Consider the following 13054-nt stretch of genomic DNA (forward strand, 5'->3'; position numbering starts at 1 on the left):
TATTAAACTTCTGCTGTCAACTCCTAATAAAATTCTACTGGAAACCTTCTGCATAGCGGCAAGTTAACTAGAAATATATCCTGAGACGACATGTTGTAAGTTATAAACAAAACATTGTTTTAACAATGTCTTAGGCCTAAAAAAAATTGTTTGATTAAGGTTAAATCCTTTTCAAAAATAGGAAGGGTAGGTAGGCTTTTTTTTTTAAAAAAAAACATTTTTTTATTAGGCTTTATATAAGAATGTCATTTTCATCATTGGAGAATAGTGTTAAAGTTATCTCCTGTATAACCATTTAAGGTTTTAAACTCCATATTTAAAAACCAAAAAAAAACAAGAAAAAAAAAATCATTTTTTTTCAAACTGACTATAAAAACGGTAGGGGCAGCGCCTATTCCGTAGGTAGGGTCGGGTAACCCGAACCAAATGTATTTTTTTAGGCCTTATTATAAAGTGACAGCCAATGTTTAAAGTTTGCCACCCTCACATCATTCACTACCAATAATATCTTGTTAGACAAAAAGATCGGGCCTCAATATCACGAAAATACTTTAGTCAAATCTCAAACTCAGTCTCAACGCATTAAACTACATAGCATCAAAAGTTATTAAAAATCATATATGTTTTTTTACAGTTTTTAAGCACGTTTTATAATAGAATATGCTGAAAAAAGCCTTTAGTCAAATTCCAAGGGAAATCTATTCTATAGCCAAAAAGGTATTTGAGTACAATTCGGTATTCTTTATAAAATACTCGAGTATATTTTTTGCTCTAGAATTAGTTTTCTTCGAAATATTAAAAAACAACAACTTTTTATCAACAATTTTTTTAAGAAAATACGTTTTCAAAAAGTATAAAACATGGAAGATTTTGAAGAAAATTATGCTTTTATATGGTGACATGAGTAAAGACTAGGCTTGAGATATGACTAAAGTATTTTCGTGATATTGTGGCCGGGTCTCAATATGATGTCTTTGCTATTGTCACACAAGACTTGATGAACTCTTTGAGATCCGTGGTTGTAAATTGTTTGGTAGAATGTTCCATACTTCAAAGCGAAAACTGTTCTTACCTTAAGTTAATACTGTATTAACACTCGGTGTTTCAATAGCTTGTTCTGAAAGACTATTTGTTTAAAGATTTAACTGAGATAAGTTCTTGAGACAACATATACAGGAGAAATATTTTTTAAACATCAGGGTGCCTACATGTAGTGTTGGCATATTTACCCTTTCTAAAAGTTTAATATAACTTGAAATGTGGTCATTAGAGACAAGCTTCAATGCTCTGTAGTGTAATGTCAAGTTGTTCAGTATGTTGTTTGCTACAAAAGTGCCAAAGTAAAGGGCAATAGTTAACACATGAGCGGACAAAACATTTGTAAATGTGCATTTCCTATCTTGCTTAAGGTATTTCGAAAATCGTAACAGAACTTTTAATTGTTTTGCTGATTTCTTACAAATTTTTGAAAGATGAACATCGAAATTTAGCAATGAGTCAATCTCTACACCTAAAAGCTTTATATTTCCTTATTATATTGTATTGTATTGTATTGCATTGTATTACATTGTATTACAATGAAACAATGTGTTATCATCTGCATATTTTTAAATCTTTGCTTCATGGACGAAATACGATATACAATTTATAAAAATATCAAATATCAATGGGCCAAAAATGGATCATTGTGGAACACCTTTTGTAATATTCATCCATTCACTATGAAAAAAATACTCATTTTTACCCTTTGCTTGCGGTTTGACAGATACTAATCTATAAAATCTGCAGCTTGGTCGTATATATGGGTTGTGGGGGAGGTCGAATGCCTTGGTAAGATTAATAAGTGTAACAGTAACATACTCGTGGTTGTCCGGGGCTCTTGCACATATCTTGCACATTTTAACCCTGCTTGATAACCAAAGCTAGTCTTATCAGGCAAACACAGCTAAATGCTAGTTTAAAGTTCAACAAATGTTTACGAATGTATGTAACAGACTCCACATGTTTATAACATGAAAATGACGGGTGATAAAGGACATGCTGTTATTTACGATATGTTTGGATATGGGGCTTTTCAAGTGACCTTTGCGGCTTGCTTGTGTCTGGTTCCCTTTCTGTTCCTGTGGCCCCTATTGGTGGCCCTCTGCGTTTGGTTGTTGTGGACTATTGGTTGGAAATATTGGGAACATACACATCTAGGTGAATGTGAAGGGCGGGGCGTCTTCATTACTGGGTGCGATTCAGGTAAGCCTGTCTTTTATTGGGGGCACATTGATTCATAAACAAACCAGAGCCAGGTTGATATATACTAAACATACGCGTGACATCACATAATCTTGAACCGACACACTCTTTCATATTTGATATATACACGTATATAAACTAAAGGCTGACTTTGCACATTTCTTTTGTTTATAAATGCATCGACTGCTATCAAGTTTGTCTCCTCACAGAACGCGACTACTCCACAGTGCAAAAGATAGTGTCGAAGGCCAAACTTGCATTTCTTTAAAGTTCATGTTTTATTTAGTGTTTATGGAAATAAATAAATTGAAAATTCGTGTTACATACTGAACCTTTAAACTAAATAAAAAAATGAAACTTTGAAACATATTGTTATGGTCCTTTTGCACTGTGGATGGTCCTTAAAGATGCACTCTTACTCCCAAATAAGATTTACCACAATTAATAATATTGTTTTACAATATTCCAAAAAGGATGAATAGATGTCAAAAACAATGGTTTTTAGGAAGGATACTGTGTTTAGTAAGTAGTTAAAGGTTTATCACCCAAATTTATGTTTGTTATACATGTGTTTGTATTGATTTTGAATAAGTGTGTCGCTTTAAAGAAAAATAAAACTGATTATTGTTTTCTTAATATTTTGAGTGATTGAATTCATCCAGGTCTTGGTTTCGCGATAGCGGAACACCTAGACGCGCTCGGGTTTACCGTGTTTGCCGGATGTTACCGTCCACAGGACGTGGGTGCCAGCACGCTCCAGAAGGAGTGCTCCAGCCGCCTTCATGAGGTGCCAATAGACGTCAGAGACAAGGAATCTGTTGCCAACGCCTTCGCCTATGTTAAAGACCATCTTCCAAAACACGGTACAACCAACATTGGCCTAGCACAGTTCCCAAGTTGCAATGCACCAGTCAATTGCAACCACGGTCCCCAGGTCCGGGGAATAGCTGGGACTTTGACTTTCGGTCCAGCCAACCGCGGGTAAAATCCCCGCCCTGCGGGGAAGAACTGAATGTAAAATCCCCGCCAAATGCCCCCGCACCCCTGGGACCTTAGGTAAGGCCCATTCCCCACTATATTTTACGCAAAGACAAAACCATCGCATTCACCCGGCACTGCGGGGACACCTAAAACACGGCCCTTTTCCCCGGCTATCCCCGGTATACCCGGACCGGGGGGGGGGGGCGTGGTAACAATTAACTGGTGCACAACAATAACGGAACGTTTCAAAAAATATTTAGTTTTTAAGTTTTATAAAGTTTTTTTGAGCCAAAATCTGAATAAATATTATTCTCTTATGTTTAATATATTTAAACGCACATGGGCATGTTTATTAGTGATGAAACGATTATCGAGTACAATCGATTTATCGTCGCTGACAAAGCTATGTCGGCGACAATCGATAGTACTTGTCCAAAATCGATGTCGCTAATGTTACTTCAGGTAACTACGTATATTTTTTGTGGCATATGTCGAGTAAATGTCATTTTGTGTGTGAAGTTGGCTCAGCCATCGGCAATCGACAATCGACATTCGATATTATATAGCAAATCTTCAATGTCGACCTGCAATGTCGAGCTGGACGGAATTCTAGCTCGAAATTTGATATTATATAGCAAATCTTCAATGTCGTGCTGCAATGTCGAGCTGGACGGAATTGTAGCTCGACATTAGATATTATATACCAAATATTCAATGTCGAGCTGCAATGTCGAGCTTGACGGAATTGTAGCTCGACATTCGATATTATATAGCAAATATTCAATGTCGAGCTGTTATGTCGAGCTGGACGAAATTCTTGCTCGACATTCGATATTATATAGCAAATATTCAATGTCGAGCTGAAAAATCGAGCTGGACGAAATTCTAGCTCGACATAAGATATTATATAGCAAATCTTCAATGTCGAGCTGAAATGTCGAGGTGGACAGAATTCTAGCTCGACATTCGATATTATAATTTATAGCAAATATTTAATGTCGAGCAACAATGTCAAACTTGACGAAATTCTAGCTCGACTTCGGATATTATATAGCAAATATTTAATGTCGAGGAACAATGTCGAGCTTGACGAAATTCTAGCTCGACATAATATATTATAAAGCAAGTTTTCAATGTCGAGCTGCAATGTCGAGCTGGACGAAATTTTAGCTCGACATTCAATATTGTATAGCAAATATTCAATGTTGAGCTGGAATGTCGAGCTGGACGAAATTCTAGCTCGACATTCGATATTATAGAGGAAATATTTAATGTCGAGCTGCAATGTCGAGCTGGAATTTTCCCGGTCACCTACACCTACAGTCTGGTTTCTCAAACAATGGCATTCGGCACATTCATTTACGACAAATTTAAATACCAAAAATACGTGTGTTTATTTATTTTCTGGTGTGTTTAAAGAGTGTAGAATCGAAAGTTACAATTACTGAGCCACAAGAAAGGCTTCTAACAAGAGATACTAGCATGTCTGTTTTGTACATGCTGAACAAAATTATGTGTACATTTACTAATGTTTGAAAGTACCAAAACGTTTTAAACGTGTATATAATTTTCGGTCAAGGGAATGTCCCAACACAATTTGGGCCGATGTGGCTGTTTGGTGCAATCATTTTTTATGTGTCTATTTTATTGAATTTGTATGACTTATATCTCAACCGTGCAAAATTGTTTTCATCGGACTTGACTGTTATTAATAAATGTGTTTTCAAATGTTATTTGCTGAACTTCCATGAGTTATGACTTTATAACAATAGTGTAAGATAATAAAAACAATGATTAATATGATTGAAACTTTCCCTAAAATAAATCGTTTAACAGCATTCTACACATTTGAAAGCAGTATAAACGGGTCAGCTTAATGTACTATTTTGAGGTTATAGTAAAGCCATTAAAATCAATTTGTTCTACTCGCTTCCTGACAAAAAATAGCTTAACGTGATCACAGCATTAAATTGACGGATTCGAGAAGTTTGGACCAATGGAAATTGCTATTTTACCTTAATTGTTTCTGTGTTCTAAATGACGTTACAACTTGTTCGTGAATTAATGACTTTTGGCTTGTCACGGCAAATTTACAAACACATTTGAGGTTAGAAAAGTCGGTAGTTTGTTCAGCAGTCGCTTAAAACATTATGACTCATCATTAAATCATAAACGTAAAAAAGTTAAAGACCCACCCCTCTGCCATTGTTCATATCAACTTGCCGAAATACCATATTTCACTGCAACTTTGTGTTTTCAACAGGGCTCAAACTCTGTTCGAGAGAGGGTTGTGTTTCAGGACGCATGCAGAAAACTCAACAAAACGGTTGCATTGAACCAAAACATACATTTTACATCATATTCAAACAATTGAAATGTGTTTAATGGAAGTGAACTTGTACAATTGAATTGAAAGCATTCGTTGAATCTTAGACAAAATTTGAACTAAAATGTCAACACGGCCAATCTGTGAACGTGCAGCTTTAACAAACTTGTTACGATCATAAAGTTACCGAAAATACACGATAAATGAATAACTGCCTGATCAACTGAATGACATGGAACAGATTAACTAATTCCGTACAGCAGAACATTGCATTGTTAGTGTATAACACCGAATGTCGATCTAAAATTCAGTGGAGCTCGACGTAACAGCTCAACACTTAAAAAAATAACGCACTATAAGTCATCGGTTGTCGACCTAGGATACCGTTCTGCATTGAAAAGTTTCCATCCAGCTCGACATTGCAGCTAAACAATGAAGATGTGCTATATATGATCTTATGTCGAGCTAGAATTCCATCCAGCTCGACATTTCAGCTCGACAATAAATTTTTGCTATATAATATCCGAAGTCGAGCTAGGATTGTGTCCAGCTCGACATTGCATCTCGGCATTGAAGATAGGTTATACAATATCGAATGTGGAGCTAAAATTCCGTCCAGCTTGACATTGCAGCTCGACATTGAAGATTTGCTATATATTATCGAATGTCGAACTAGAATTCCGTCCAGCTCGACATTCCAGCTCGACATTGAATATGTGCTATATAATATTGAATGTCGAGCTAGAATTCCTTCCAGCTCGACATTCCAACTCGACATTGAATATTTCTAATAATGAATTTCGATTATTGCCCGATAGTAAATCGAAATGCTTGGTCCGATTCGATTCGATTATAATATATAAATCGATAGCAAATGGAGTCCGATTTTCAAACACTAATGTTTATGTATTATACTTGCACGAGATTGACTCCTTTATTATGTATTTGCATTTCTCTTCGAACCCACTCTTTCATTGGTGATTCCTGAAATACGGGTAACCCTGAAGGGTCTTTCTTGCGGGCATTGGATGTTTACAACCAATAAATAAGCAAAATTCAACTTTTATACGCGTTTATTAAATTTTAACGTCTCTCAAATTTCGAAGCGAGTAGGTCCAGCGTATCGACAGTGTGGCATTGATGAAATAATTATATTTTGATTTCAAGAAAATGTATAGATGGTGTGTTTAAAAAATTATTTTCTAGGCCTATGGGGCGTGGTTAACAATGCGGGTGTGAACCTGGCCACCTCAGAGGTGGAGCTTACCGGAGTCCGGATGTACAACAGAGCCCAGGACGTAAACATGTACGGCCCTATCAGGGTCGTCAAGGCCTTTCTGCCCCTCATCAGGGCCTCTGCAGGTACTGAGATAAATAAACATATTTGAATATATATATATATATATCTTCAGCAGAGATAGTTTCACCTGTATGTATGTAAACGTTAAAATCGCTGATTGCGGCAGTCGGGTTTTGTTTAAAGGCGAACTACAGGCTGGATTTGAAAAGAATGAGGCGTAGTTTAAGGCGAGATCATTCATTTTTTAAAACAAAAGATTTGCAAACACAAGTTATGGCATTATTGAAAATGTTATAACATTTCTCTGATATTTGAGACGGATACAAGGCCTGGTGATTATAAACCTATTGTGGAAAAGAGAATCGTTATGTCTTATTATTTAAACAAAACACTATTTGAGGTCGCATCATCAATGTCACAAGCGTGCACGGACGGATGTCCATCCCTCGTTGGAGCACGTACGACGTGACAAAGCACGGCCTGGAGACGCTGTCAGACTCCCTCCGCCTCGAGATGGCTAAGTTTGGCGTACGGGTATCCATTGTGGAACCGGGTCAATACGGATTCGTCACTTCCATACAGAACGAAGAAATGGTTGGTTGAGATGAGACCAATATAGATTAATTGCTAGATTTTCTTCCATTTTTTTTTTAAATTGGGACGGCAGTTGTCATTTTTTGTCTTAGATGACTGTTTCACCGTTAACTATGTTTCATGCTCTTTCTCATTGCACAAAGCCCATATACATCATCATGTGTTTAACGAATGACGAGCATCACCATAACATTTTCCCTTTTTAGGAGAATGTTTACATTAATATTTCTATTCGATATTTATGCAAAACGCTACAGAAACAAGCTCAGTAGCAAACAGTTTAAACGTAAACCCGGTTTAGTGGCACTAGGCAAACGCCAAAGACATAGAACACAAAATCACAAACAAGAAACATAGAAGAACAGCACAAAACACCACAAACAGCACAGTGCATACATACTATATATATAAAAAAAATAATTGGTATTTGTATAAAGAATTGTTAGGTACCGCCTTGGAACGGTCAGTAAAATGTAAATTTACTGGGGGTTTAAACCAGTTTATGTGCACAAACCTCACTCGTATCCCAACAATCCTTAATAAAGATAAAACGCAAAAGGTAAATCTTATCAAAGTATGCATTAACTTGAGGAAACTTATCAATAAAACAAATAATAATAAACGTATAGGTAAACTCCAAGTACTTCTATGATTAGAGATCCCAACTCTATCTGCAGACGGAGGGAAACAATTCAGAGCACCTAATGCAAAAACTTTTCTAAGATACGATGCAGTCATCGTTAGAAACTATAAACATCCCACACAGTCTGCCTTATAAAATAAAAGGTTTAAAACTGTGTGATCATAGAGTTTCATAATAAAAAGCATCATTGTACTAAAACTGGGAACAAATAAAGAAAAAACATTATTAAAAATAAAAGCGACTTGTATTTGCTAATCTTTCCTTCCAAATGATTTGAAAATGTAAAATATTTGAAGTCACATGCCAAAACACTCGGAGTCAGCCAAAACGTGTTCGCAAAAAACGGTTTTAAATATAACATGAATAGCAAATCTTCATAAAAAAATCAAAGGACTGAAAGTTTAGTTATGAAAGTCGAGTCAATAAAATTTATAGGACGGCGGAATATGTTGAGTTGTTACCTTTAATATTGTTCCTTCTGATGAAAATAACAGTGTCATTTCTTACAACTATTCGTATTAGTATTACAGTTGATTTCAAACTTGGGCAATGAACAATAAACAGAACAGAAGTTAGTATATTTAGATGTATCAATATGTGAACCCAATTTTGTTTAATTATTTTTATAACATATGTTCGTGTTCGGTGATGTTTGTGTGCACGGATGATGAATGGTTTCAGTAAAGCTTAAGGGTACGTATGATTATGTTCACAGACAAACCTGCAACTGGCCCAAATCGACGAGATGTGGAAAAATGCGAGCCCCGAGATTAGAGCCGCTTACCCAAAGGAGGAGGAAGTCAAAGGAAACACGCCCGTGATGGTTCATGGATGGGTTGCTAATGTCAACAAGTGCTTGCCCGTTGCTAGGGCTGTTGCGCATGCGCTGCGCAGTGAACACCCACGAGCGCGATATCTGGTTGGTGGCTACGGGACAATAGTGTCTTTCGTGGATGGATTTGCGGTAGGTTTTCATGTTACTTATTTCTATAATCTAGTTGTAACCATGAATATCACGATCTTTGATATTGCCTCTGAATAATATTCAAAACATGTTATGTTTTTTATTGTTTCATTGTACCAGTGACGTAAACAGCCGTCACATTTGTTACATACACATTTGGATTCACAGAAAGTGTATCAGCCGTATATCACGGAATTCAGCAGATAATTTTAATCCTCTAGTTGTCTATACCAGAGAATCCGGGGAGGGGGGCACCCTCTAAAATCGTCCAAGTTTACTCTTTTTTTCAGTATAGGAGTAAAAAGTAAAATTATACGCCCAAAATGCATTATTTCGGACTTGAATTTGTTTCATTGGGGATTTCCACCTAACGCCTTTGTCCACATTTTAAAACAAATTTTGGTTCTGTGGAAGTGGCGCGTGTCGAAAGTTTACGCCCCTAAGTTACGGCACCTCTAATGTCAAATCCTTGTCCATCCCTAGTTTACTACTAGCATGCACAATTTGAAAACAGAATTGCAGTATTTTCTTTTATTTGCCGGACTTGACTGATACAGGTGATGTCAAAGGTACACAACCTACTGTCCACCTGGTTTATGGATTGGTGGATTGCGAGATGGACCTTGAATGAAAAATGAAGACCGCAACAGACCAAGTATGATCATGTATATATGCAGTGAACTACACGTGACAGAAGGAACGCTCTTCAGTCATGATAGCGTACTCAACAGATCGTGAAATCTTAAAACTGTGTTCAAAGACAATGATATTATTATAATAATATATATTCTAATTATTAAGTTTTGTATTGATGCCATTTTGAAACTTAAAATTGGGGGGGGGGGGAAACACTTTAAATAAGACAACTTTATTGAAGGTATTGAAACGTTTTAAAGGGGGGAAAATGTGTTGCAAAATGCATTGTTGCCATGACCATTCACAACATTCGGAGCTCCTCGGCCATTTTATCGAAAACAACCTCGGATGTATGCAGGTACATAAGGTGAAGTAGTTCGTAAAATTTTGAATTATATCATTAATTAAATGTAGTGTTTTAGAGTTGTATTTATTGATCTAAGTTTAAGTTGATTGCCATTGAATTGAATTATTGCAAACATAATAAAGAATTCCATGAGTTAAGTCACAAAGTTTAACTGCTAAATAAAATTACTACGCGATCTACTTGCAGCGGACTTAAACGTACCACTTTTTGAGTATGTAAACCGTCCAAATACATCCGAGGTTGTTTTTTAAAAAAATGGCCGAGGAGTTCCGAATGCATTCACAACAGTAACAGAAACATTACGATAATAAATTTCCTAATACTCAAATATGCAATGTGTAATCTTATCTATTGTCTCCGATTGTAAAAAAAACAGACGAACCCCGTTGACTCGAACTCCCAGGGACCAGTGTAAATACCTCGAACCTCGGAAAATTCGAGCCAAGCGAGATTGTTTACCTTCAGTATAGAGAGGTTGCACGTTACGTAATCAAATCGATAGCCGCCATCTTGGAGGGACAGACTGATAAGCGCAGCCATTGTTGACCTCCAGACGAGAGAAGTTAGAACTCATTTGAAAATGGTAAATTCATGCAGTGTGTTTAAGTGTCATAATAAGGCAAACAAATCAGACAACAGAAAGTTTTTCCGGTTACCGGAAATTATTCTTCACCAAGATGACAGGACCCGAGAATTATCAACGGAAAGGCGAAGATCGTGGCTTGCGAGACTCGGTCAAGATTTCACAGGGAAAAACCTTAGCAACATCAGAGTGTGCTCAGATCATTTTATTTCAGGTAATATACAATAATTGCACTTAATTATGTTTGTTATTATTCTTAATTTGTTGTTTTCCTTTTTATTCAGTTGATTCAGATTAACAATATTCCGACAACAACATTATTCGTACCCGATTTCATTCGTTAATATGACCTACTGCACAGCACTTCAAAATTGTACTTCCTAGCTTTCGCTGATATTATTATGTTAATTTAAATATGTATGCCAACTTAAATAATCGAGAGGTATTTGTACGCAGATTGTGATATATAGTGATGCTTTTACATGACTTAGAATGTTCGTACTCAAAGTTCTTCACACCCAAATTATGACCAAAATGTCGATGTCAAATGTCTGAGAATTTTAACATTGAATGATTCACCTGTTTGGCTAGAACATAAAAAAAAATATGTGCTAAAGGAATGATATAATTTGTTTCATATGCTCATCATTTTAGCAGAACAATATTTTATTTTATACAGTATTTATTTACAGGGCAGAAGTCAGCATTGTATGACAGAGAAAATCCAGACTGGGCACCATCAATCAACCTAGGATCTACAGCTTCAACACCATCCCCGCTAGTTGCAACAGGGCGTTTCGCAAGGCGTAGGGCTCGATCCGAGAAGTGTGAGGCTGCACGCGTGCTACTTTCAATCGGTGAATCATGTGAACCTTCACTTGAAGAGGAGGCTGGAACAAGCTCACAAACTGATTTATCTTCACTAGTGATTGATTCTGTTTTTAATGAATTAGCACATGTAAAAAAAGAAAATGACTCCTTTAGGGAACAACTCAAGACCCAGACGCCATACTGTATTGAGTTCTTCAAAGAAAATGATGACAAAGTGAAATATTTCACAGGATTGACAAGTTTTCTTGTTCTCATGGAACTATTCGGTTACCTTGAAGGTCACCTGCCTGCAAAAGTCTTGCTATCAAAGTTTCAATGCTTAATTATGACACTGATGAAATTGAGACTTGATTTGTCAAATGTGTTTTTAGCTTATCAATTTAGTGTATCGACATCTACTATTTCCAGAACATTTGAAGACTATATACATGTCATGTACCATCGTATGAAACCATTAGTTTACTGGCCAGATAGAGAATCTCTCCAAAAGACAATGCCAATGCAGTTTCGTGAACATTTCGGGAAAAAATGTGCAGTGATTATAGATTGCTTTGAAGTCTTCATAGATAAACCATCCAATATGCTAGCTCGGGCTGAGACATGGTCATCCTATAAACACCACAATACTGTTAAGTTTTTAATAGGGATTACACCCCAGGGAGTTATTTCATACATTTCAAATGCCTGGGGCGGTAGAACCACAGATAAACATATAACTGAGCACAGTGGGTTTTTAGACAACATTTTACCTGGGGACCTAGTGATGGCAGACAGGGGCTTTGATATTGCTGCAAGTGTTGGAACATTGTGTGCCCAAGTAAAAATTCCTGCGTTCACCAAAGGAAAAAGCCAAATGTCTCCACTAGACCTGGAGTCCACAAGGAAACTTGCAAATGTGAGAATTCACGTTGAACGAGTCATAGGATTAACAAGGCAAAAATATACTATCTTGAATGGTCTATTACCAGTAGAATTTCTCTTAAAGGAAAATGGACAAGACCTTCCTGTTATTGACAAAATTGGAACTGTTTGTTGTGCATTGGTGAATTTATGTGATCCAGTAGTTGCTTTTGATTAAATGTCTTGATTTGAACTGTATTAAATTGTGTAAATATGCAGGCTGTCATGTTTAAATGCTTGTTAAATTAATTTTAAATGAATAAATTTGTTTTTAAACTTATCTCCTTAGTCAATGTTACATTTTTTGTCAGCATGTAGACAGAGTATAGATTTTCATACCTAACACAAATCATCTGGTCTTGACATACTAAGAGCACTGGTTTAGTATACACAGAGTGCAGATTCGGTAAACAATGAGTTGTGGTTTGTTAAACATTGAGTGCTGGGTAATACATGGAGCACTGATTTTGATTGCTATACAAACTACTCTATACATAAACAGAGTACTGGTTCATCATAGGAGTGCTGGTTCATTATAGTTAACAGAGCACTGAGCCCTGAGACTTGGAAATCGGTCCTTTACATTTAATTCGAGCCAACAAGGAATTCGAGCCAAGCTGTGCCGCTACCTGTGAGACTCCACTCACGCAAAGTTTTGATCGCTGATGACATAGCTGTCATTTCT

At 36.5% G+C, this 13054-nt stretch overlaps 2 protein-coding genes across 2 annotated transcripts; both read left to right on the forward strand.

The window, feature by feature from the left end:
• Positions 1-2030: 2030 nt before the first annotated feature.
• LOC128207151 (retinol dehydrogenase 16-like) lies at positions 2031-9859 on the forward strand. The gene is made up of 6 exons (XM_052909927.1): positions 2031-2244; positions 2907-3107; positions 6758-6913; positions 7252-7445; positions 8804-9052; positions 9610-9859. Exons 1-6 carry the CDS (start codon positions 2055-2057, stop codon positions 9688-9690), a joined length of 1071 nt encoding a protein of 356 aa, XP_052765887.1. The 5' UTR covers positions 2031-2054; the 3' UTR covers positions 9691-9859.
• Positions 9860-10635: 776 nt separating this feature from the next.
• On the forward strand, positions 10636-12547 carry LOC128208502 (uncharacterized). Its single transcript, XM_052912065.1, has 2 exons — positions 10636-10852; positions 11331-12547. The coding sequence occupies exons 1-2, from the start codon at positions 10636-10638 to the stop codon at positions 12545-12547; spliced, it is 1434 nt and encodes a 477-aa protein (XP_052768025.1).
• Positions 12548-13054: the final 507 nt, after the last annotated feature.

The sequence above is a fragment of the Mya arenaria genome, chromosome 11 (assembly GCF_026914265.1).
Source record: "Mya arenaria isolate MELC-2E11 chromosome 11, ASM2691426v1".
NCBI lineage: Eukaryota > Metazoa > Mollusca > Bivalvia > Myida > Myidae > Mya > Mya arenaria.

Excerpts from the sequence above, each read along its gene's own strand:
- LOC128207151 (XM_052909927.1), top strand. The coding sequence starts at position 2,055 with ATGTTTGGATATGGGGCTTTTCAAGTGACCTTTGCGGCTTGCTTGTGT. Across the intron at positions 6,914-7,251 it reads CCTCATCAGGGCCTCTGCAG|GTCGCATCATCAATGTCACA; the intron begins GTACTGAGATAA and ends ACACTATTTGAG. Across the intron at positions 7,446-8,803 it reads CCATACAGAACGAAGAAATG|ACAAACCTGCAACTGGCCCA; the intron begins GTTGGTTGAGAT and ends TTATGTTCACAG.
- LOC128208502 (XM_052912065.1), top strand. The coding sequence starts at position 10,636 with ATGGTAAATTCATGCAGTGTGTTTAAGTGTCATAATAAGGCAAACAAA. Across the intron at positions 10,853-11,330 it reads CTCAGATCATTTTATTTCAG|GGCAGAAGTCAGCATTGTAT; the intron begins GTAATATACAAT and ends ATTTATTTACAG.